The sequence below is a fragment of the Nyctereutes procyonoides genome, unplaced genomic scaffold, assembly GCF_905146905.1.
Source record: "Nyctereutes procyonoides isolate TBG_1078 unplaced genomic scaffold, NYPRO_anot_genome, whole genome shotgun sequence".
NCBI classification, from domain to species: Eukaryota; Metazoa; Chordata; class Mammalia; order Carnivora; family Canidae; genus Nyctereutes; species Nyctereutes procyonoides.
In genome coordinates, this window is record NW_026575135.1 from 23,300,421 (window position 1) to 23,324,612 (window position 24,192).

Sequence of the window (24,192 nt, forward strand, 5' to 3'; positions counted from 1 at the left end):
TGTAACTAGAATTGCTCAACAGCTTCTCAGCCCTCACTCAGACCCTATCCTTCCTGCATAGTCTCCCTCCAATGTTACCATTCCTACTCGGTGGTACCTCCAGCCTGAGAGAAGCAACTCTTATGAACTCATCTGTACTAAAGAGGAAAAGGTTAGCCTTACATGCCTGAGGGACTCACGTGTGGGTTTTGTTGTTGTTGTTTGTTTTTTGTTTTGTTTTTGTTTTTGTTTTTGTTTTTGTTTTGAGAGAGAGAGAACATGAGGTGGGGAGGCGCAGAAGGAGAGGGAGAAGCAGGCTCCCTATTGAGCAGGGAGCCCAATGCAACCCTTGATCCCAGGACCCTGAGATCATGACCTGAGCAGAAGGGAGACACTTAACTGACTGAGCCACCCAGCACCCCTGAAGGGCTCATGTGTTTAAAGTCAGCCCCAAGGAAAGGACAGTGAAGCTTGCATGAATGGATGGGGTAGAGGGTTCCAGAGAAGATACCAGATTGGGAAGGCCATAGATTTAGAAGTCACTAGTGTAAAAATGTTACTCTAAACTGTAAGAAACATTAGGGCTCCCCAAAGTGAGAGGTAGACTGAGGGCCAAAAACTGCTGAAGAGACACAGGGCTGTGGGAGGAGTAAAAAATGATGGTTAAAGAGGCAACATAGGCCAAGGATCACAGTGTCCTCAAAGTCAGAAGAGGAAACCATATCCAAATGGATATGGTATGTATGACATGTGAGAAATGGTACAGAAAAAGTAATGTGACTAAGGGAATTGGAAAGGTGCCAGTACTTCACTGGTGGGATCCCACAGGCATGTTTATGGGCTTTACCCTTTGAAAAGTCATCCCTCAGGCTGCTTTGGAAATAAGTCCTACCTGTTGCCTAAGGGGAAAACCAGAACCCAGCTGTCAGGTCTTCATGCCCCCTGTAGGTAGCACCTCAAGGTTGTTTTGGCTGCAGAGAAGCCTGCTTCTCTAAGTCTGCATGGGACAAGTGCTATCCATTAGGAATCTCGCAGGAGGAACTCAGACAAGGAGGCAGAGAATAAAGGATTGGAGAGGACTGTAGCATGAGGCACCACCTGAGATGCACTGAGGCACTGCAGCACCCCACTTTTTCTGAGCCCTGTCCCCTACAATTCCAGCTAAGTGGGGTAGGTTCAGAGCAGAGGACAGAGGCCCAGATTCTGCCCTCAGGAACTCACAAACGACTGTGGCAACAGAGTCTACCCAAGGTCTTACACTCTGGCTAGCCTGAAGGAACACGGGCAAGGCTAGGATTTCACTCCCAAACATTCTAGACTTTTTCCTTTCCCCTTAATGACAAGCATGTTTTTTTTCCTAATAAATTAATTTTTATTGGTGTTCAATTTACCAACATACGGAATAACACCCAGTGCTCATCCCGTCAAGTGTCCCCCTCAGTGCCCGTCACCCATTCACCCCCACCCCCCGCCCTCCTCCCCTTCCACCACCCCTAGTTCGTTTCCCAGAGTTAGGAGTCTTTATGTTCTGTGTCCCTTTCTGATATTTCCCACACATTTCTTCTCCCTTCCCTTATATTCCCTTTCACTATTATTCATATTCCCCAAATGAATGAGAACATACACTGTCTTTCTCCGATTGACTTACTTCACTCAGCATAATACCCTCCAGTTCCATCCACGTTGAAGCAAATGGTGGGTATTTGTCTACATAAACCACATCTTCTTTATCCATTCATCTTTCAATGGACACCGAGGCTCCTTCCACAGTTTGGCTACTGTGGACATTGCTGCTAGAAACATCGGGGTGCAGGTGTCCCGGCGTTTCATTGCATCTGAATCTTTGGGGTAAATCCCTAACAGTGCAATTGCTGGGTCATAGGGCAGGTCTATTTTTAACTCTTTGAGGAACCTCCACACAGTTTTCCAGAGTGGCTGCACCAGTTCACATTCCCACCAACAGTGTAAGAGGGTTCCCTTTTCTCCGCATCCTCTCCAACATTTGTTGTTTCGCCTTGTTAATTTTCCCCATTCTCACTGGTGTGAGGTGGTATCTCATTGTGGTTTTGATTTGTATTTCCCTGATGGCAAGTGATGCAGAGCATTTTCTCATGTGCATGTTGGCCATGTCTGTGTCTTCCTCTGTGAGATTTCTCTTCATGTCTTTTGCCCATTTCATGATTGGATTGTTTGTTTCTTTGACAAGCATGTTTTTATCTCTACTGCCTCATTCTAAAGGGAACAGAAGCCATCATAATGGTTCTATGTCCTTCCCTTGCTTGGTCACTCAGATCCCTGGGCCTGACACTGTAGGGCCAATTCTGGAGCATTCTACCTGTCTGTCTGCTGCCTGCATCCCCAGAGGCAGAACAGGCAGCCTTGGGTCCATTCTGCAGTTCTCAGGCCTTGGGCTTACTATTCTTTAATCCTAGGCAGATGCCTAGAGTGGCAGTATCTGTATCGGTTTCTCAAGGAGAGTGTGCATGATTCCAGCCCCTTCCAACTGACTAAAGTAGGATTGGCCAGGGCCCTGGACCTTGTAGCAGAGGTTTGAGGTGTTTTGGAGGAAACAATGAGGCTAGATTACTGAGCAGCACAGGACTAACTGATCACCAGTTCGTTTGCCATTATTCATCTTCTCACCTACCGTATCCAGCAAACCTTTCAGGAGACATTCTTTATGACTCATCTGTGAAACGAAGAGAAGTCCTCATGAGGACTCTTTTGTCCGTTGGCTGCAGCCTTGAAGTCTGGCCTGGCTTGGCCAGTCAGTTCTCTAGACCTGGCAAAGAGACCCATCCAATGCTAGGAGAAAACAGAAGCAGAAGGTCTGTCTTAGGGGGCATCTACTCTGCCCTTAATCCAGACTTAAACTCACAGGAACCTAGAAAGACCTTTCCAAACAAGTATACAGGAAGACCCCTGAGGAACAGGGCAACTAGTATGGGAAGTTGGACAAGGAGATTCTGTGGGTTTAAGGAATCACAGTAGGCTTTCTGGGGTGAGGCTGGCTCACACAGGTCTTTGAAGACAGACACCTAGGTAAGCGTAAGTGGGGCTGAAACCTGTGGCTCTTTTACCCAGTTCGGGGTCTTCCTTCCAGCATATATGGATCTGCCCTTCCCTCCTTGAATCGCTTGTCTACTGCCAAGGGTTAATGCTTCCAGAGGACAAGTGGAAAAAACAGCTTTAGGGCTGAGAGCAGCCCCATGTATTCACTTCCTAACAATTCTCTGTCTCTCTGCTTTCTTCCCACAGGACCCAGCCGCCGCCTCTATCTCAGACGGGGACTGTGACGCCCGGGAGGGTGAGTCAGTAGCCATGAATTACAAACCATCCCCGCTCCAAGTGAAGCTGGGTGAGTGTGTCCGGGGGCTGAGGGAGATGTGGGGAGTGGACAAGATGCTCTGGGATGGGTCTGAAAGGAGATGGCACAAATAAACCAACTCAAACTAGATGATTCCAAGACTCAAACCACCAAGTCATTGGCACTGCCAGACACCTTATCTCCTGCAAGGTAAAGAAGGAAGTTAGTTCTCTGTAGGACCCAAAGCTCTAGGAAGCATCTCTGAGGCCAAGAAGACTCCATGTGTTCCAGGGGCTAGCTTCAGGGATAAAACCAGGGAACCCCAGAGAGAGGGTTAGAAGTCCCATCAAACATTGGACCAGGCTGGAAGGAAACTGCCTTAGAGATGGGGTGTCAGTTACTATGTTTGAGGGGTAGAAAGGAGTGAGGATCCGAAAACCTAGAAGCTGAGATCCTCTCCTTATTCCTCCCTCACCCATCCAGAGATCTCAGGGCCTGGCAGGCTCCTGTTTTGGGAGCTTTCCCTTGGTTTTTTAGTAAGCCCAAATATCTCCCCACCCCCTTTCCAGGGAAGCCACTTGGCTCCTAACTACTGCTGTAGCTCCCACTGCTCTTCTCGCTTCACCCTATGCCAAACACTGTCCTTCTCCCTTGGGGGACCAAACTGTTACTTACCAAAGGTTGCTGCATATAACAGACTTACTAAAGTTTGGTTTCATGAAGAATTACATCACAGTGCATCCAAGAAACAGTTTACAATTACATACAACTCATCACTGTCCTTCAAAACTCCTCTGCCATGCCTGCCACCCTCTTGGCATTTCTCTATCTGTTGTAAAACCTTTCCCTCTGTAGCTGCCAGAGCTCCTTTTCACAGTCCTATTCTTTTATTCAGTGTTTGTTTGTTTGTTTTCTTTTCTTGTGGTGTGTATGTGTATGGGGGTTGTTTTGTATTGTTTTGATCTTGCTTCTCATTCTAGACCACATCCAGGGATCTCCTCAGGCTGTTTTTCTAAACAAGAGAGCAGTTCTCTCAGGGGAATTTGTTCATCTTCCCAAGACACCAGTCTCAAACTGCAGCCAGTTTTGTTATTATTGTTTAATAATACAAGTATTTTAACAAGTGTTCTTCTCCTTTTATGCCCTTCCCACAGATAATCATCCTAAGCCTTTTTAGTTTTTATTGTTTTATTTTACATTTTAACAATAGTGGCATCATACTGTACACATTTTCCAAAACTTTGTTTTTGTTTTTGTTTTCCACTTAATACCATGCAGACCCTGCCAATGTCAGTGTATAAAGAATGACTTCACACTTTTAAATGGTTGTATAGTAGTCCATAGTTTGGTTTTGCAAATTTATTGTTTGCATTTTTTCCGCTATTTAAAACAATTCCAATATGCTTTTAAAATAACACTTTTTCCCCCTCCCCATTATACTACCACCAAAGTGCCTCTTGAAAATTCACAACTTCGCCCCAATTGAACTAAGGAAAAATCACCACCGGGGACCTCCAAGCAGATGGCACCCCCTAGAGTCATGGAGTGGTAACGGCAGCTACTGCCTGCCGGAAAGAAGCCAGGGGAAAAAACTGGAGTCAGAGGAGCAGTGGCAAAGACAGAGGGTCAGAGACTGAGAGACGAGAGACTAAGAGACATGGAGATCAGGGGAAATTTCAGAGTCACAGTAGCTGGGAATGCCCATTCCATCCTGACTCTCTGGGGCTAGTGGTTATTTTATGAGAGCTTTCCCCTCAGCATCTCTCTCCACCCAATAGTTTTTTCCCACATCTGGGTTTAAGATGAGTAGGAAAGCGTAGGCAGGCTTTCTCAAGGACCCAGGCGCTACTAACTACTGGGAACAGTGCCACATACCAGACAGTGGGTCACCTGGTGGCCAGCCCCATGAAGCTGGTAGACTCGAGCCCTGAAGAACTCAAAGGCTGGCACAAGAGTCAGAAGTAAAGTCAGAGGAGCTCCCCAGCCTCCTGCCCCTTACTCTGCTAGCCCCATTCTTCCCCTCCCACTCTACAACTTCAGTAGCTCCTTCGGCTTCTTCATTAATCCCAAGTTCCTTGGTTTAGCATTCAAAGTCTTCAAACTCTGAGTTTGTAACCAGAAGGAGCCCCCAACCCCTTAACACAGGACCTAAGACATAATGGTGATTGGTGAATAAATAAATGACTGAATAGATGTATCCTGTTTTTCTGACCTGACTTCCCTCCAACTTCACCCCTCCATCCCATCTGGATCCATCCTTATTTTGCTCACTTATAAATTCATTTTTGCGTATGCTATCCCTCCTTCCTAGAATGCCCTCTTCTCTCCAGCTCAAGGTATCATCTGCAAGAAGCCCTGATTCCTCCATGCTTCTGCTTCATCTCCAGCCTTTCTCTGGCATCAAGCACACACTAACTGCCCCACATGGGAGTAGAGCTTCTGGAAGGCAGGGGTCAACCTCTTCCTGTTGCCCCTTAGTGTCTGCCTCAGGTTGTACAGGGGCAAGTATTGTCTCCACCAACCAGAAGGGCCTGGAGTTGGGATCCCTGTCTCGGTTCCTAGAGAAGCAAGAGGTTTCACAGTGGAGGCCCAACCCAGTCAGCCCTGAGCAGTAAGGTAGGGTGGTGGCCCTGGGAGCAGGACACAGCTTCCTTCCCATGTTCTCCTGCAGAAAAGCAGCGGGAGCTGGCCCGAAAGGGCTCCCTGAAGAATGGCAGCATGGGTAGCCCCGTCAACCAGCAACCCAAGAAGAACAATGTCATGGCCCGGACAAGGTAGAGGCCCCCACTACCTCACCTGGACCCTGCCAGTCAGTATCTATTTCTGCTGGTCCTATGCCTCTCCTTCTTTCCTCCCTCCTCAGGCCCAACTCCTCCCTGAGAGGAGAGAATCTCAACAGGATCCAAGGGGCAGGGGGAAGTGGTGGGTCAGGGCCCAATCCAGTTCCTCGCCAGGCTATGTGCTCCAGTTGCCAATCCAATCCCCTAAATTTTCTACCCAGGCTGGTCGTCCCCAATAAAGGCTACTCCTCGCTTGACCAGAGCCCAGATGAGAAGCCACTGGTAGCCCTTGACACGGACAGGTGTGTACAGGGATGTTGGGGCAGCTGGGCAAGCCACAGAAACTATATGAACATACAAGTGGGCTGTACAGGCCACACCTGCTATATTGTCAGAAGTGGAATGTGGGGTATTCCTCAGACAGCCAGAAGTTCTCCAAGGATGAATCTCCCAGGGAATGGAATTTTTTTTTATCTGGAGGTAGGAAAGAGCAGAGAGAGGAAAGGGGAAATGTCACACCCTGATGCTGTCCTGGGACAACTGATTCAATCACTGTCCCTTGAATGGGCCCTGATGCAATGTTCAATGTCCTGCTCCCTCCAAGGAAGGAGCTCTACTGCTAGGAACACACCTGGCTACATTTAAAGTTTGGGAAAACCCAACAAGTCGGGGATTTGAGCCTAGAAGAAAAGTGAGAGAAATGGGGGTAAAGGATGTATCAGCTCTGTGTAGAAGAAGGTTAAGGGTGACAATTCATTCAGAAGGGTAGGACTAGGGAACCTGGGCATTTGCACAGCAAGCACAGTCTTTGATTTAGATCTGCTGTTTGCTTGGAAGCACGGGGGAGGGGGGAGGTATCAACTGTTGGGTAGGCAGTGGGGTACAAGGAGTTTCCTATTTAATATTGAGGAATCACTTCTCTGTCTCTTTCTCCTACCACCAGCGATGATGACTTTGACATGTCCAGATATTCCTCCTCTGGCTACTCCTCTGCTGAGGTGAGGCCCCACTCCTTAGGACTCTAGGCACTCCTGAACAGGACCACCGCCATCCAGGAAAGGGCATGGGGCCAACACCCACTCACACCCTGAGAAGAGTAATGGGCAAAGCTAGGTGGAGGCCTGTGAGGGGTGGGGCCTGGGGTGGGACAGTGTCTGAAAGAAACTGGAGGCCATTAGAAATGGGCCTTGAGTGTGGGGATCCCCGTTTTAGGGGCAAGGTTTGAGCTTGTGGTTAGAACAGGGTTCCTAAACAGAATGGAGTGTGAAATACAGGCAATACTTTATGGAGCTAGGCCTGAAATAGGGGCCAGCCAAATAGAGGCAGCTGCCCTTTGTAGAGAGGCAGGGCCTCAAGGTTGTACCTGTAAAGAAGTGAGGCCAGAAGGGAGGCCAGGGCCTAAGAAGGGGCAAAGCCTGGCATTTCAATAACCTGGGATGGGACTGAGTTGGATGCAGATGGCCCGTGAGTGAAGCCTGACTGTGAGTGGTTCCTCCAGATCACCCCGAGCCTGACCTCCCTCCCCTTTGTCTACAGCAGATCAACCAAGATTTGAACATCCAGCTGCTGAAGGATGGCTACCGGTTAGACGAGATACCAGATGACGAGGACCTGGACCTCATTCCCCCCAAGTCCGTGAACCCTACCTGCATGTGCTGCCAGGCCACGTCCTCCACCGCCTGCCACATTCAGTAGCGGGCGAGGCCATTGCGGCCACCCGGGGCAGGGTCCCCAAGGGCCAGGTTGGACAGGGCAGGGGCCAACCCCCCCCCCAGCTTGTCTGCCTGCCCCTGGCCCCTGTGCCCCCTACAGCCGCCAACCTCGTAACAGTCATTGCTTCCTCCTATGGTAGGACGTGTACCTCTGTGTGTTCATGGAGCCGGAGAAACCAAAACCGGGTCTTTCTCCACCCCGGGGGCTGAGGAATGGTGGGGCTGTTTGTTCAGTTACTTGGGGGATCTTGCCCAGCACCCTGCCCCCCTCCCCAAAGCTGCAGTCTGGTTGAGGAGAGGAAAGACCAGACAGCAGGGAGGCCAACACTAACGAGTGGGGGGGAGGGATCACAAAGCCAGGGGCTTGACCCCACCCCAGCGAAGCCATGAGCTCCCCCAGCCCCAGCCTGACAAGGAAAGAGGCTGGGAGGCAGAAAGGCCCAGGGCAGTGGGAGCAGGGCCCAGCATCTCAGAGCCCCCTCCATGCGCCCCCTGCCCGCCCATATAACTATTTGTTTCCCCCTCCTCTCCAGATGGGAAGCCTGGCAAAGCTGCCCAGTGGATACTGCCCGCCGCCCTCCTCACCTGCCCATAGAATCACTGCCTTCTTCCTCCCCTTCGCTCCATCACCCCCTTCCTTCTCTCTGGGTTGTGGAGAAGTATGGTGAGCCTTAGAGACAGGCCAGTTTGGGGTGATATGATTTGTCCTCACCCACCCCCAACCAATGCATCTATTTCTCTGTCAATTCCTCCCACCCCTCTAGGCTTCTGTTCATTGGTCTCCATCGCAGGCTGGAAGCAGGAGGTAGGGCTGGCCTCGAATGCCCCATTCCCATTTTTCTCCAGCCTAGGATCCCAGATGCTGCTTCCCAGTAAGAATCTTCAAGGAGACAAGCTTAGGAGAAAACAGTGGTTGCATGTGTATGGTAGCGAGAATTTGGCAGGATGTGCATGTGTCTGAGGCTGTCAGGGTGTGTGTCTGTGTCTCTGTGCTGGGCCTGTCTCTCCAGATGTCTGTTTCTGTCATGGATATGTGTCTGTTGTGGGAAAGTGACTGTGTGGTCTATTAGTGATGGGAGAGGCTGCTCAGCAGTGTACTGAGAGCCCAAGCCTGAGAGTCAGAAGTGTGGGTTGTGGCCCTTATGCCAGTGCTCACTCTATCCACTTTCAGCAAGCCACCTGTGTTCCCTGGGCTTTGGTTTCCTCCATTGTAAAATGAGCAGGGTCTGAAGTTACTTTTAAGGTCTTTTCAAACCTGAAGGAATTCCTTCATAGGAATTTCTATGGAGGTGTGTGGACAAGTCTCTGTGTGTCTTTGAATACATCTATGGGGCTTTCTGAGTTGTGTGTCTGTGGAAAGGAGAGGGAAGTTCCTAAGAGACCTGGATGTATTTGGGATCTATTTGGGAATACATGTGTGTGTGTCTATGAACATGTATGTGTGGGGGTTATATGTTATGTGTGTAGCTCTATGTGGTATCTGTGAGTCCGAATGTGTGTATTGCTGCTTCTGCTGCTAGTGTTGGGGGGGGGGGGCGCAGGGAGAGGGCGGAAAAGTAAAAATCAAGAGGGAGGAGGTGATCAAGTCCAGCACCTCCTCTGACTGGGCAATAGAGACCTGCCCCCATGTGAAGACATATGAAAGCACAGAGAGCCTAAGACTGCTCAGGTCTTATGCCTCACAAACCCCATATCCCAGGACCAGGGTGTATACTCCCCATTCTTCCATGGTACAACCTACACATATTGGGATACCCAATCTCATATGTACCACCCACATGCTGCAAGCTTGCACAGGACACCCCCATGGCCCACTCCCTGGAGGGGAGGATAGTGAGGAGTGAGAATAGGCTGCTGGCTTGGGAAGGTAGCACCTCAAAACCCACAGGCTCCAAAGTTTTTGAGGTGCAGCTCTCCACCCTCAATTCTTCCCACCCTCTCATACCTCCTCAAGTGCAGGGACCCTGGTTAAGTGAGGAGAAAACATGCCAAAGGGAAGCAAGGACAAATAAGGCACCCGCGATACCTATAAGGCCCATCTCACTCCCATCTGAACCTTTCCCTGCCACCCTGGTCAGCATCCCCATTCTGGCAGCCGGGCCCCACAGCCAAGTTTCCTACCACTACTATCTTCACCCTGGGCTCCCCGTCTCAACCTTCTAGAATATGGGTACCTCCTCTTTTCCAGGCAGGGTCCCCACGAGGGCTCATTTAGACTACTGTCTTTGCTGCTGACTTGCCCTAGGACTGGCCCACTGCTTGACCTCTCTGGCCCTGAGGAACCAGGGAAAAGGTCCCTCCCCACAGGACAGGCTAGTTCCCTGGCAGGTGAGGGCTTCCAACTGAGGCAGTGTACAAGTGGTAGAGAGAAGTAGGGAGCTGGTGGCCAGCACCTTTTGGGTCTAGGAGAGTGTGTGGGTCCCTCCTTCCCTGTCTGGGATGTTGGAGGGGAGAAACTGAGGCCTTAGCTTGCCCCCTTGTCATCCTTCCCCCTTGTAGATACTGCCTTAACACTCCCTCTACCCTCAGCTCTGGCTGCCTATCAGCCAGGTTTCTCCGTGCTCACTAATTTATTTCCAGGAAGGTGTGTGGAAGACATGAGCCGTGTATAATATTTTTTTTAACATTTCCATTGCAGTATTGACCATCATCCTTGGTTGTGTATCGTGTAACACAAATAATGATATTAAAAGCATCAAACAAGCCAGCCTCATCTCCCTACCTGGGTTGTGGGCAAGGGGCAGGTGGGCTGGAAAGGGGAGAGAACTGATTCTCTGAATACACATTTCACTCTGCTTCCACTCATGGGTTCCCAGGCCAGGCCTGCCACTGACCTGCTGCATAACCTGGGACAAGTCACTTGATGTCTCAGAACCTCCATTCTCTTCATCAGAGTGAGAAGTTTGGCTTCCAGATACCCTCTGAACTCTTGGAAATTAGATTCTTTTGAGAGGCTTGAGGCAGGAAGAGGCTGGAGGTAGGGAGGGAATTGGATCTTCTCACCTCCCCAGGGCTGGGGCTGAGCCAGGTGATATCATAATGGGCAGTGCCCGTCCTAGAGAGGGAAGCAGGGTTGGGTAGGAGCAGGAAGGTTGCAGGGGAGGAAAGCTGAGAGATCCCCCATAGGAGGGGGTCACAGCAGCTAGGGGCACCCACCAGGCTGGAGGTGTGAGCTTTCTGGAAGAGGGGGTGGTCACTGATGTTCTTACAGGAGCCCTTGGTAGCCCACCGCGGCATCCCCTAGACCTCACTATGTTCCTCTTCTCCCGTAAGACCAAGACCCCCATCAGCACCTACAGTGACTCCTACAGGGCTCCTACCTCCATCAAGGAGGTCTATAAAGACCCACCTCTGTGGGCCTGGGAAGCCAACAAATTTGTGACCCCGGTAAGTGGAGGCTGGGTGGGTGGGTGGGCAGGCCAGAGTGCATGGTCATGTATGTCTGAGTGGCAGTGTGTGGTTGTCATTATGTGTAATTATTTATAGCTGTGTGTGTACACACACACACATGCATGAATGTATTTATTTGCCTAGTATGGAATTTATTTTTTTTTCTAGTATGGAATTTATAATAATACATAAAATAGTACAAAATCCTGCCCTCACGGTGCCCTCCTACTCCACCAGGGTAGGAAGTGGAGAGAGACAGATAATTATCAAGAAATAAACAAGTTTTGGGATGCCTGGGTGGCTCAGCTGGCTGAGCATCTGCCTTCAGCTCAGGTCATGGTCCCAGGGTCCTGGGATCAAGCCCTACTTTGGGCTCCCTGCTCTACGGGGAGCCTGCTTCTTCCTCTCCCTCTGCCCCTCCTGCTCCTGTGCGCTCTCTCTCTCTCTCTCTCTCTCTCTCTCTCTCTCTCTCTCTCTCTTTCTGTGTCAAATAAATAAATAGAAATCTTTAAAAAAAAAAGACACAAGTTTTATAAATTATCCAAGATGCCGTATAGGAATAAATGGGGTAATGGAAATGGAAAGTAACCAGGCAAAGCTACTTAAATATGGAGGTCATGGAAGACCCCTCTCTCTCATGGTGACATTGAGCAGAGGCTGGAAAGATAAGAGAGGACTAACCCTGTAAAGAGCTCACAGGAGAGTGTTCCAGGCAGAGTGATCAGAAAATGCAAAGGCCCTGAGGCAACCTGTGGGATATGTGAGAAAATGTGCTATAGGCATATTTTCGTGCATATATAACAGAGTCTTCTTGTGTCTGTACTTGAAGACGAGTGGCCAAGTGGGTCTGTGCAGCTTTCACAAAATGAAGACAAGATCTGTGAGTCTACTTATGACTGCCTAAAGGAATTTATCTGTGTGTACCATCTAACAAATGGGGAGTATCGACACGTGCCACGCACAATGCAGATACAGCAATGAAGGGCCAGGCTATGCCTTTGAAGAGCTCTCAGCAAACAAGTGAACAAAATAGGGTTGCCCAGTGGATGCACTGATACAAGAGCTGGATAAAGGAGAGAGCATTCCTGCTTCTTGAAGGGTAGGTCTACTAAGAGATCCTGAGGAAGGGGGCTTCCAACAGAAAAGAGGGGAAAGGACAGCCTAGGGACATGGATCCACCAAAAGTTCAGAGCTGGAGCAAAGGGAGAGGCTAGCCCCAGGTGAGCAGAGTTGCAGTGGCAGATTGGAGGGGCTGGGGCTCAGGACAGGAAGCCCAGTGAGGTGGTGAAGGATAAGGGAGAAGGATGTAGGTGAGAGATAAGAAGAGACTGTAGCAGTGAAAAGGGAATTTTTGGAATAGAGAATATTTAAAATAATGTTTATAAAATATATGCTCAATGAAGAAAATTGGGATAACTCAAAGAAGCATGAAGAAAAAAGCTCTATAATCTCACTATCCAAATTAACCGTTGTTAATTTATTATTAGATGCCATTTTAGGTAGCAAATATTTTTTATAAAAATGGGAAAAAAATGGCACCACACTGTATACTAACATTTTGAATCTTGCTCTTTTCATATAACCACATATCAGATACAATTTTTTTGTGTAAAAATATTATGACTGTACCAAAATATATTTAAGGATTCTTATTGGAAATTTAGATTATTTATAAAATGTTCCTAATATAATCATTTGTGTACATCTGTAGATATCGATTATTTCCTTAGGACAAATCCCTAGACATGAATTTTTGGAAGAAAGGATATGCACACTTCAAAAACTTTTGATATACACTTCATATTCCTGTAATAAGAATTATAATAATTTACATGCCCACCAGAAAAATATGAGTGCCTGCCTGTTTTTTGACATTCAATAATAAGGAATTTTAAGAATTAGATCAATAGATCTTGGTCACCAGCTGGGTATATATATATGAGGAGAGATTACGATGACTCCTAGGTTTAGGGCTCTGGCAACTGGAGGAATAGTAGTTCTATCAACTAAGATTTGGAGTTCATTTTGGGACAAAAATATTTGAAGACTTCCAGGAGATATCTGGATATATTTATCTGAAGCAAAGGGTAAAGGTTTGAGCTACAGATACAGATTTTGAAATCAACTGTATACAGGCAGGCAGTAGCTAAAGTCGTAGGAGTGAATGAGATTGTCAAGGAAAAATAGAAAGAGGTCAAGGATGGACTTTGGAGAATACAGATTAAGAGGTAAGTAAAAGAAAAAGAGCCACAAAAGGAGACAGGGTGATAAAAGAAAAATCAAAGAGAAACCAACAAAGACAGCATTTTAGACAAAGGTCAGTGTCAAATGTCAGCTCAGACATGGATCTCTTGGATGTAGTAATCCTTAGCAATCTGACCAGACAGCTTCAGTGAGTGAAGACAAGTGAAAGCCAGACAGCAATGGGACTAAATGAAGGAAAGGCTTCTGCTTCTGGCATTGTGTTGATCTAGAAACTCTAAAGGGCCCTCCTGCTTCAAAACAGCTAGGTCTTGCATAAAAATTAATTTTTATTTTTTTCTGGACTCTCATGGAGATGAATGGTCAGTATACTTAGGATGCCCTGAGTATGAATGCCAATATCAGCACTATAAGCAGAAGTTTAAGCCTTAAGCTAACTGAAAGGTGAATAAACAACTTTAAACTCCAAACTGAACCAGAAAGTTTAGTAATCTCTGGCTCCCTGCCCCCACCACACACACATACACACGTGATGAATGTGTATCCTCTTCAGTGGAAAATACCCTTAACATAGGTTTTCAAGTATCCTTCAGAGTAAAACCAATCAAATCTGAGTTCACAATAAGAGACATAAGGAAACAAACCACCATACAACAGCAAAAAACAAATAACAGACTAAAACTTCCGCGGACTTCAGATATTGGAATTAACAGAATACAAAATAATTATTATGAATTTTTAAAAATAAAGTGAAATCATCAAAATGAGCAAGCAACAAGCAATCATATTTTTTAAAGGCCAGACAAATGTTAAAAAGAAGTGAATAGAAATTTTAGAAATAGGGACGCCTGGATGGCTCAGCGGTTGAGCATCCACGTTTGGTCTAGGGCGTGATCCTGTGGTCCCGGGATCAAGTCCCACATCGGGCTCTCTGCATGAAGCCTGTCTTCTCCCTCTGTCTATGTCTCTGCCTCTGTGTGTCTCTCATGAATAAATAAATAAAATCTTTTTAAAAAGACATTTTAGAAATAAAAAATATATGTGTTAAAACCCAAACCTCAGTGGATGGGTCTCAAAGGGAAGATTAGACACAATTTAAGAGGTCAGTGAGATGACACAAAGAAATGGAAAAACATTCCATGCTCATGGATTAGAAGAACAAATATTGTTAACCTCTTTGACATTGGCTCTAGCAATCTTTTTTCTAGATATGTCTACTGAGGCAAGGGAAACAAAAGCAAAAGTTAACTATTAGGTCTACATCAAAATAAAAAACTTCTACATAGTGAAGGAAACAATCAACAAAACTAAAAGGCAGGACACCTGGGTGGCTCAGCGGTTGAGTGTTTGCCTTTGGCTCAGGGCATGATCCCTGAGTCACGGATCAAGTCCCACATTGGGCTTCCTGCATGGAGCCTGCTTCTCTCTCTGCCTGTGTCTCTGCCTCTCTCTCTCTGTCTCTCATGAATAAATAAATGATCTTAAAAAAAAAACTAAACTAAAAGGCAACCTACGGAATAGGAGAAGATATTTGCAAATGACATAGCCAATAAAAGGTTAGTTCAAAATATATAAAGAACTGTAAAACTCAACCACCCAAAAAATAAATAACCCAATTTAAAAAATGGGCAAGAGGGGCACCTGAGTCTTTCAGTTGGTTAAGTGTTTGACTCGATTTTGGCTCAGGTCATGATCTCAGGGTTGTGAGATCAAGCCCTGCATCAGGCTATGTGCTAGGTGGGGAGCCTGCTAGGTGAAGATTCTCTCTCCCTCTCTCTCTGCCCTCCTCCATACTCTCTATCAAATAAAATAAAATGCACAGAAGACATGAACAGATATTTCTCCAAAGAAAATATACAGATGGCAAACAGACACATGAAAAAGGTGTTCATCACTTATCAATAAGGAAATGCAAATAAAAATTATAAAGAGCTATCACCTCACACCTGTCAGAATGGCTAAAATCAACAATACAAGAAACAACAACTGGTGTTGGTGAGGATGTGGAGAAAGGGGAACTCTTTTACTCCTTCCTGTTGGTGGGAATGCAAACTGGTACGGCCACTGTAGAAAATAATATGGAGATTCCTCAAAAAGTTAAAAATAGAACCACCCTACAACCCAGCAATTGCACTACTAGGTATTTAGCCAAAGAATACAAAAACTCCAAAGGGGATAAATGAACCCCTATTTTATAGCAGCATTATTTATAATAACCAAGATATGAAAGCAGCCCAAGTGTCCATCAATTGACAAATGGATAAAGAAGATATATATTTATTCCATTATATGTTACATGAATAATACTCCATTATTATATAATATATGATGGATTATTCTTCAGTCATAAAAAAGAATGAAATCTTGCCATTTGTAACAATATGGATGGAGTAAGAGTATAATGCTAAATGAAATAATTCAGAGAAAGATAAATGCCATATGATCTCACACATGTGGAATTTAAGAAACAAATGAGAAAAGGGAAAAAAGAGAGAGAAACCAAGAAACAGGCTCTTAACTATAGAGAACAAACTGATGGTTACCAGAAAGAGGAGGTGGTAGATGAAATAGGTAATGCGGATTAAGGAGTGCACTTGTTTTGAGGAACACTGGGTGATGTATGGAATTGTTGAATCACAATATTGTACCCCTAAAACTAATACAACAACAATTAGTATGTTAACCAATTGGAATCAAAATAAAAACTTTTTTAAAAAAATAAAAAATAAAAAAATAAAATAAAAACTTTTTAAAAAAGAATGAAATGAAAGAGCAAAAGAAATCACCCAGAATGCAACACAAAGACCAAGTGGTTAAAAAATATGAGAGAAGCATTAAGTAATATGAAAGATGTAAGGAGAAGATTTCATACACATCTACTCAGAGTCCCGGAAGGAAAGAACAGAAAGAAGAATCGGCATTATCTGAAGAGAAAAGAGCTTCAAATTCTCCAGAACTAATGAAAGAAATGAATCCACAGATACAAAATAAATAGAAGAAATTTCACATTTTAGGTACCTCACAGTGGAACTGCCCAACACCAGTTTAAGAGATGACCTTAGAAACAGGGAGAGAGAGAAAAAAAAAAGAAACAGGGAGAGAGGAGTGCCTGGGTGGCTCAGTTGGTTAAATATCTGCCTCTGGCTCAAGTCATGAGCTCAGGGTCCTAGGATCCAGCCCTGCATTGGGGCTTGAGCAGGGGCTGAGCAGGGAGCCTGCTTCTTCCCCTCTCTCTCCCCATACTCGTGTACTCTCTCTTGCTCTCCCCCACTCTTTCTCTCAAATAAAGAAATAAAATCTTAAAAAAAAAAAAAAAAGTAGTGCCTGACAGCAGATCTGAGAAAGCAGAATCCAAAGCCAGTAGTGAGAAACACAAGACATAATTTAACTTAAAACTGCAGAATTAAAAAAAAAAAACTGCAGAATTTTCAAAAAGTTTCAGGAATTGGCAATGGCTAGGCAACTAGTTAAGCAGCTGCCTTTGGCTCAGGTCATGATCTCAGGATCCTGGGATCGAGCCCCACATCACATTAAGCCCCACCTGCAGGGAGTCTGCTCCCCCCTTGTCCCTACCCCCACTTGTGCATTCTCTGTCTTGCTCACTCTCAAATAAATCTTCTTTAAAAAAAAAAAAACAATTAAACCCCCAAATCCCTCTTTTTAAAAAGATTTTATTTGTTAATTGAGCAAGAGTGAGAGAGAGCACACAAGCAGGGGGAGTGACAGAAGAGGCAGAGGGAGGAGCAGATTCTGGGCTGAGCAATAAGCCTGATGTGGGTGGAGCCACCCACTGAGCCACTCAGGCCTCCTCTAATTGCCTCATATTTCATGCCATGGGGTGACTGCCTACCCCATCTCTGCAAATGTCAGAAGGCTTATTTTTTGGCGAGGATCTCAGGACTGGGGATACCAGGCCCAGCTGAAGGCAGGGTACCATATTGAAAACAAATGAACCTCCACATACTGAATGCCAAAACCCTCCAGCAGCCCTCTTCTTCTCTACTAGATTCTCAGAACACTGGCATCCTGGCCACTGTCCTCAGGCCAAAGATTGAGAGTCTCTTTTGAGGATTTGATCAGCCCAAGAGGGAAGACCTACAGATACTGACAGAATTTAACAAAAACAGTTTAACCAGACCATCTTACAATGATGCTCTTGGTTGACAAAGCCCACTAACAGCTCAAAGCCTCCAATAAGCTTTTTTAGTCTCCTATTCCTTTTTTTTTAAGATTTATTTATTTATGATAGACAGAGAGAGAGAGAGAGAGAGAGAGAGAGGCAGAGACACAGGAGGAGGGAGAAGCAGGCCTCATGCTAGGAGCCTGACGTGGGACTCAATCCCGGAACTCCAGGATCACACCCTGGGCCAAAGGCAGGCGCTAAACCGCTGAGCCACCCAGGGATCCCCTAGTCTCCTATTCCTAACTGTGAGCAGACAAAGATACAGACATTAGAGGAAAGCCTCTGAGGGGAAAACTGATGACATCTATGAGTTCTTCTAAATGACTGTGTGTGCATGTGTGTGTGTGTGTGTGTGTGTGTGTGTGTGTGTGTGTGTGTAAAGGTCAGGGGAATGCCAAGCCATGGGACTCTTTTACCCATTTGGAGTATGATTGTCCAGGATTTGCCCATAAAACAAAACCTCAACTGGGTACAGAGATCCAAGAAACACCTCAGCTGAGGGATTTTCAGGGCAGTAGGGGCACCAAGTCTCATCTTGGTCAAGAGAAACTTTTGGTCTTCAGATTATACAGGGGAAATGTGGGTAGCAGTGTCACCATCCCAGCACCTTGATGCCCACTATGAGGAAATCCTTCCCGGCCTCTGACTTTGCTGGGGGTCCAACCCCTGTGACCCAGCCATCTTTTCACACCAGCTGATTGCAGAGATCTACTGGTATACAGATAATGTGGCATTCTGCCCTCAGCTGAAGACAAAGAAGCCCCAGAAATAGGTCTTAATCAGGAATCCCACAGATCTAGCCCAACAAGGAATTGAAAGAGATAAGACAAGGTAAACCCCCAAAAGCAGAGGGACCCAGTTCCTGAACCAAGATCAGGAAAAAGGTCAGGTTAGGATAAGAACCAGGGCAAAGTGAGTCTCAGGGCCAAGGGTGATATTGCTGTCAAGATCAGAGCTACAGTAGAATCAGGGTTAGATTGGAGTCAGGGAATTAGATTTTAAATTAGGTATCCCTCCAGCCTCATCCTTCATCTCCTTTAAGATGCCAAATTCCCAGAGAGCTCTCCCTGTCCAAAACACCTGCATAAGGTGGCTGGCTCCCAGGGCAGCCAGCCTTTCCTGAGGCTACTGGTTATACCAGGGTCCTGTTGGTCTGTTGAGGGAGACCCAGGCCCTGCTCCTGGATAGCACACAGTCTGAAAGAAAACAGGAACACCCAGCTCTGCCCTTAAAGAGATCTCAGTCAAGGAAAGGACAGAAATGAGAACATCAGAAAAACACTTTGAGGGCAATGCCTGGCTCCAAGCCCCAGCCTTGGCTAGAAAGGAAGAAAGTGTGATTCAAACAAAGAACTATTCAGAGGGGGCCAAGACTGGCATGGAGATCTCTCTGGCATAGGGGAGAGACCCAACTAGGCTGACTTTCTCTATAGGGGCTGGATCTGGGTCGAGTGGACATGGAGACTGGGACCTCAATGCACCTAGTCATTTCCCCCCCTCTCCCCTTGCCTAGGGCCTGACTCAGACCATGCAGCGCCACGTGGATCCTGAAGCTCTGCAGAAAATGGTCAAATGTGCCATGCAGGACTACAGCTATAAGGGTTTCATACCAGGCCACCCCTATTTTCCTGAGAAATATTGGCTCTGTCAAGAGGAAGGTAGGGCCTCACTCCTTACCTACCCAATGTGGACTCCACTCAGAGACTTCAGCTATGACCCTTAACCTGACCCTTAACCTCTACCCTGATTCCATATCAAATTTATCCCCACCCGTAATCTGGGCTTCTCCAATCATCTCCACTCCAGCTTGATTCCCAAACACCTGATCTGATCCTAACCCTGACCCTAGAGGAGGAGATCCAGGCCCTGCTTTTTGGGAGTTTCCTATCTGTGCCAAAGAACTGGAAGAGGTCTGAGTCCTATTCCTAGAGAGATAGAGGGAGTATTAACCTCTTCTGAACAAATCCTTTCAGATGTATTCCAGGGCCATCTTTTCCCATATTCTTAGTGACCCTGTTCCACCAGTTACTCCATTAATTAATTGAGTCAAGGTCATACAGAGCTAATATTTGCAAGAGCTGAGGTTTGAACAATGTCTGTGAAGTCCATTCTATTAACCACAATGTGATATTATTTCCTCCTTATGGCACTGCAGAGATACCTGGGTGAGATCATGGGGGGCTGGAAGAAGGGATAGATTCAAATGATTTTAAGGAGGCAAAATTAGTAAACTTTGGAACCTTAGATGTGAAAGATGAGAAGGAAGAAATAGGAGAAGGATCCATTTTCAGGTTGCCTGATTCAGAGAGAGTGGTGTCAGTATGCAAAGTGATCAGCTCAAACGATCCAGATCCCACTCAGAAATTTGCCTTATGTGAGAAATGGGCTGCATCTCAGTATCTAAATCTGGAGCCAGGCTGGGCTTGACTGGCTCAAGGATATTAGACTCTAGCTTTGTCCTGGGGATCAAAGGAGGAACATGTAGGGGGACCCAGATTCTGGGGTAGAATAAGGAGTAACAATGTCTTATGTCTCCACCCCTATGATCAAGTAGACAAATGCAACCCATACTACCTGTGTGGTGACCGGTATAACTTATGGAGGATGGGACCTTACAACTGCACCGGCTGGAACAAATATAACACATGCCTTCCTCGGCTACCTAAGGTATCTACTGTGACCAGCACAGATGCCTGGGGTCTGGGATACACATCTCTCTCTATTTCTAAACCACAGTGACTGATATTTCACCATAAGTTCTTCATCCCTTTCCCATCAACAGTGCTCCAGCGCTCTTTCTCTAGTGTGAAACTAGGGTTTGTCTTTTTTAGGGGACAAGGGAACTCAGGAATGGAGCTCTCTATGAACAGCTCTTGGGTTCCCGAGATCCCAATATCTGGCTGGCCTCTGTGGGGATGCGATTAGCATGCGTTCCCTGACTTGCTACCTTCCTGAAGCTTGCCACCTGGCCCCTACATGGTCTGGCTAAGGATTCAATGATAGGTTGAGCCTACCTGCTCCACTCTCCCTCCTTTATGATGTGAGCAAGGACAAGGGGAGGGAGAACAAGGTCACCCAGTGGCAGTGCAGATAGATATAGGAGAGTCATCCAAGGAGACAGGGAGGAGACTAGCTACAGGCCCAGGCCAGAGGGAAGAGGAAATTTGAGAGAATGGGAAGACAGAGCAGAGGTTCTTAACTGTAGCTGATGGCTGACCTTGGGTTGACTGAACCCTTTTGAATCAGAATTTCCTCAAGAATCAGAATTTTTCACAAGTCTTTCAGGTGATTCTGGTGGGCAGGCAATATTATAATATTGACACTACCTCTCGCCAATTAAAGACACTCTAAGACACAACTACACAGAGTCAGCCTGACAGAGAGATAAAAATCAAAGGCAAATGCTGAGGCAGAGATGCCAGAGACCTAGGTCCAGACCCTGTCCACCTATAGCTCCACTTCCTTCCCTTCCTATCCCCCTCCCTCCTCCTCCTACCTGGAGGTAGAGCAACTGCGTTGCCTGGTGACAACCCTAAACACTCAGAGTCCGGGAGAGTAGAGGAGCTTCTGGAAGGCGGGAGAAGACATGGCCTGGGACTGGTCTGGGTGTTCAGGGAGGACCCCCAAAAGGAGGAACTCTTCTGGGTCAGAGTTTGAGGTAGCATGTGTGCCACTTCCAGGAGGCCGGAATGGAGACAGCTTGTCGAGGAATGCCTTTGCGATGCCCTCCTAAGCCGGAAAGACTCAATGCCTACGGTAAAGGAGGTGTGGCGGTAGCGGGGTAGACCAGAAGGGCGATGGTATGAGACCTGGGGGATGGGGTGGAAGCCAGAGATTCTGTAGAGGGTCTAACTCTGTCTCTATCTTTCCCTGTTTTTGTCTGCGTCTCTTCCTATCTCTGACCTTGTCTCTTCCCCTTTTTTGTAACTCTGTATCTGGGCTTGGGGCCGCGGGTGCAGAGCGCGAGGTGGTGGTGAACATGTTGAACTCGCTGTCACGGAACCAGCCACTGCCGCAAATCACTTCCCGATGCGGGTGCGTGGACCCGCTGCCCGGTCGCTTGCCCTTCCAGGGTTATGAAAGCGCTTGCTCTGGCCGCCACTACTGTCTACGTGGGATGGACTACTGCGCCTCCAGAGCACCCTGCACCGAACGCCGCCTCCGGTCTTTGTGCACCGAGCAGGAGCAGCCGACTGTAAGGTTCGCCGGACTGCTCCTGCCTTAGGCGGGCTCCGCCCCCAACAAGCCCCGCCCCCTGAGTCCCGCGGCACCCCGGTTGTGCGCACCCCATCCCTCACCATTTCCAGCTCTCCTCTGCCTTTATACCAGACCCCACCTCCAGCCGCCTCTATCCCCTTACTGGGCCCTGTCCTTTCCTGCCCTTCGGCCCCAGGGCCTGAGCTGACCGCTGAGACTGGAGAACCTGCACGAAGATTCCATAGGTTCTCGGCCCTATCCGTCCGGAACTGGGCTCAAGGTCAACCTGTACCTGTTCTGGAGGCCCTGCCAGAAGGTTTTTTTGAGGGAGAAACCCCGCAGACCAGTCCCATCCCTTCCCACACCTGGTTCCGTACCTGGGCGCCCCGCCCTGGAGACGCCGGTTCTAGCCTGCGGAGTGCCATGTGCCCTCAAAAATCAGCCGGTATTCCTGTGTCTCGGGTCACCGTCGATAATGGGCAGGGTCATGGCCGGGGGTTATGTGAGCAAGGAAATGGTAACCGCATTACCAAAGGGGTCCTGGCCTTCAGAGCCCCGCACGACCTCTGAAGGTAGAGAAACCTAGCGGGTTACAGCAGAGGAAACAGGCCTGAGCGCCTGTTTTCCTCAGCTGCAACCCAGACTGCCGCGCACCCTTCCTCCTGCATGCACCAGGTGGCAGTCAAGGCAGGCCCAGCCTGGGAGAACTTCAAAGTCCTCATCTAAGTCTAGAGAGCTCAAGTGAGGGGTGCGCGCTAGAACCTGCCCCTACTCTACAGTGATTCCTCTCGCCCTTCCCCAGGCAGAGTCTGATTAATTATGCAAGGTTGAGTCTCATCCCTCACAAGGGTAGGGGGGAGGGAGAAAGTGCCAGAGCCTTAGAAATGTCGTTAGTGCTGGAATAATTGCCCTCCAATGGAGAGGAATCAGGGCGCTCCCGGCTCTTCAACTACTGGAGGCCGACCCTTCCCAGAGTCCAGCGTGCTCCACACAGCCCAGCCTGGGCGGTGGAAACGAGGAAGATAGGGACTTTCAGGTATCTTCCCATGTTTTGATGGAATCTTGAAGACCCAGATCAACTAGCCCTAGGGCAGACACCTGAAGCGCAGCTCAGAATCTTAGTCTGGGTTTTGAGGGTAGGGAGAAATCAGAAAGCCCGACCTCTTCCCGCCCACCACTTTCTCCTGCAGGAGTGTATCGCCCTGCGAGCACCGGCCCGGAATGCAATGTGCTGTTATAACTCCCCCGCCATCATACTACCCTTGTCCGAACCTTAGGTAAGTCTGGCGCAAACACGTGCAAAAGCATTTGGCGCAGCGGGGTAGGCGGGGACCGGTTGGGGCGGGAACGGTCCGCTGCAGTGCACTGACTGGAAGATGCCACCAGAGGGTGCCAGTGCCATGGGGCCGTCAAAGCGGGCAAGGAAATGGAGGCCCCTCCATCAGAGGGCGCTAAGGCTGGCTTTGAAGGGTTACAGGTTGGCAGTAGGGCTTAGAGTCAAGAGATCGGAGCATTAAGCTCAGGGCTTGAAGTAAAGGGTAAGAGATTAATGTTAGGGAGTCAGTACTGGGAATCAGAAATTTAACAGTAGAATCTGAGGTAAGGAGGTCAGTGTTGGAGCATGGGGTCAGTATTAGGGGCAAAATGTTGGGATAGGGTTAGCACTGAAAATTGGAATCAGACCTCTGAGGGTCCAAAAGGGCTGACTCATTTCTCCCCACAGATGGGACACAAGTCACTTCAAGAAGACCGGTGGCCCCCAGAGAAACAACTATGTCGTCCACCCTGAGTTTGTGTCTGAAAACTATCCTGACTGCCACTGCTGGTAGAGCCCAGGCTGGTGGGGCCAAGGGGGCTGAGCAGTAAATAAATGCTTCACCCCAAAGGCTGCCTCCTGCATCCTTACCCTGCAGGACCTAGCAGTGAGGAGCCAGTCACTCTGGCTCTGCCAGGCCCCTTCAACTGAGATGCAGTTTCTTAGTCATCCTTCCCTGACTCTCCTTGCCCCCTTATCTCAGTACTTCCCTTGGGTGGCCCTGAGTGCCCTCCTGACACATAATAGTAGCTGGTGTCCTCCCTCCACCAGAACTAATGGGTCTACCTAGCCATGCAGGGAGGGCCCATTGACCTCCCATCCCAGAAGGGCCCTCCAGGTGACATTTGTTCAGTATCCCCCAAACCTAGATGTCCCCTCACCCCCACATCTCAGCGGACCCAGAATCTTCCATTCTACAAAGACCTGTCCCTGTACCTAAAGTTCTTCATCTCTGTTCCCAGAGTCTCCATCAGAGCCCTGAAAAAGTTTGTATTCAGACATCCTTGCTGCCCTCCCTTACCCAAGTCCAAGGGTCTAAAACATAATTTTGGAGGGTTTCATGACTAAGAAATTTCAAATTACAAAGCAAAGCTCTGTTTCTCTGTCCCTCCAGAAATGAGGGGTGGG

The 24,192-nt window shown here is 47.7% G+C and overlaps 2 protein-coding genes across 9 annotated transcripts in view; both read left to right on the top strand.

The window, feature by feature from the left end:
• Positions 1-10,485, top strand: part of FAM219A (family with sequence similarity 219 member A) — a 51,857-nt gene extending 41,372 nt beyond the window's left edge. For 2 of the 6 annotated variants that reach the window (XM_055302543.1, XM_055302545.1), the window contains exons 2-6: positions 3,238-3,337; positions 5,958-6,060; positions 6,288-6,368; positions 7,010-7,064; positions 7,603-10,485. In XM_055302543.1, the coding sequence (XP_055158518.1) occupies positions 3,238-3,337; positions 5,958-6,060; positions 6,288-6,368; positions 7,010-7,064; positions 7,603-7,761 (498 nt within the window). In that variant the 3' untranslated portion in view covers positions 7,762-10,485. The remainder of the gene's footprint in view (positions 1-3,237; positions 3,338-5,957; positions 6,061-6,287; positions 6,369-7,009; positions 7,065-7,602) is intronic. The other 4 variants (XM_055302546.1, XM_055302548.1, XM_055302544.1 and 1 more) reach the window with 3 other exon arrangements.
• A 545-nt stretch (positions 10,486-11,030) lies between these two features.
• On the top strand, positions 11,031-23,578 carry CUNH9orf24 (chromosome unknown C9orf24 homolog). 3 transcript variants are annotated; one of them, XM_055302670.1, is made up of 7 exons: positions 11,031-11,165; positions 19,066-19,210; positions 20,104-20,219; positions 21,233-21,308; positions 21,512-21,752; positions 22,940-23,026; positions 23,473-23,578. In XM_055302670.1, exons 1-7 carry the CDS (start codon positions 11,031-11,033, stop codon positions 23,576-23,578), a joined length of 906 nt encoding a protein of 301 aa, XP_055158645.1. The 3 variants fall into 3 exon arrangements, with proteins under 3 accessions (XP_055158645.1, XP_055158646.1, XP_055158647.1); XM_055302671.1 differs by lacking the exon at positions 23,473-23,578 and having other exon boundaries at positions 21,512-21,747; XM_055302672.1 differs by lacking the exons at positions 11,031-11,165; positions 19,066-19,210; positions 20,104-20,219 and having other exon boundaries at positions 21,242-21,308; positions 21,512-21,587.
• The last annotated feature ends 614 nt before the right edge of the window (positions 23,579-24,192 follow it).

Coding starts and splice junctions, on each gene's coding strand:
- CUNH9orf24 (XM_055302670.1), top strand. CDS start 11,031: ATGTTCCTCTTCTCCCGTAAGACCAAGACCCCCATCAGCACCTACAGT. Junction 11,166..19,065: donor CCAACAAATTTGTGACCCCG/GTAAGTGGAGGC, acceptor CCCCTTGCCTAG/GGCCTGACTCAGACCATGCA. Junction 20,220..21,232: donor GCCTTCCTCGGCTACCTAAG/GTATCTACTGTG, acceptor TGCCACTTCCAG/GAGGCCGGAATGGAGACAGC.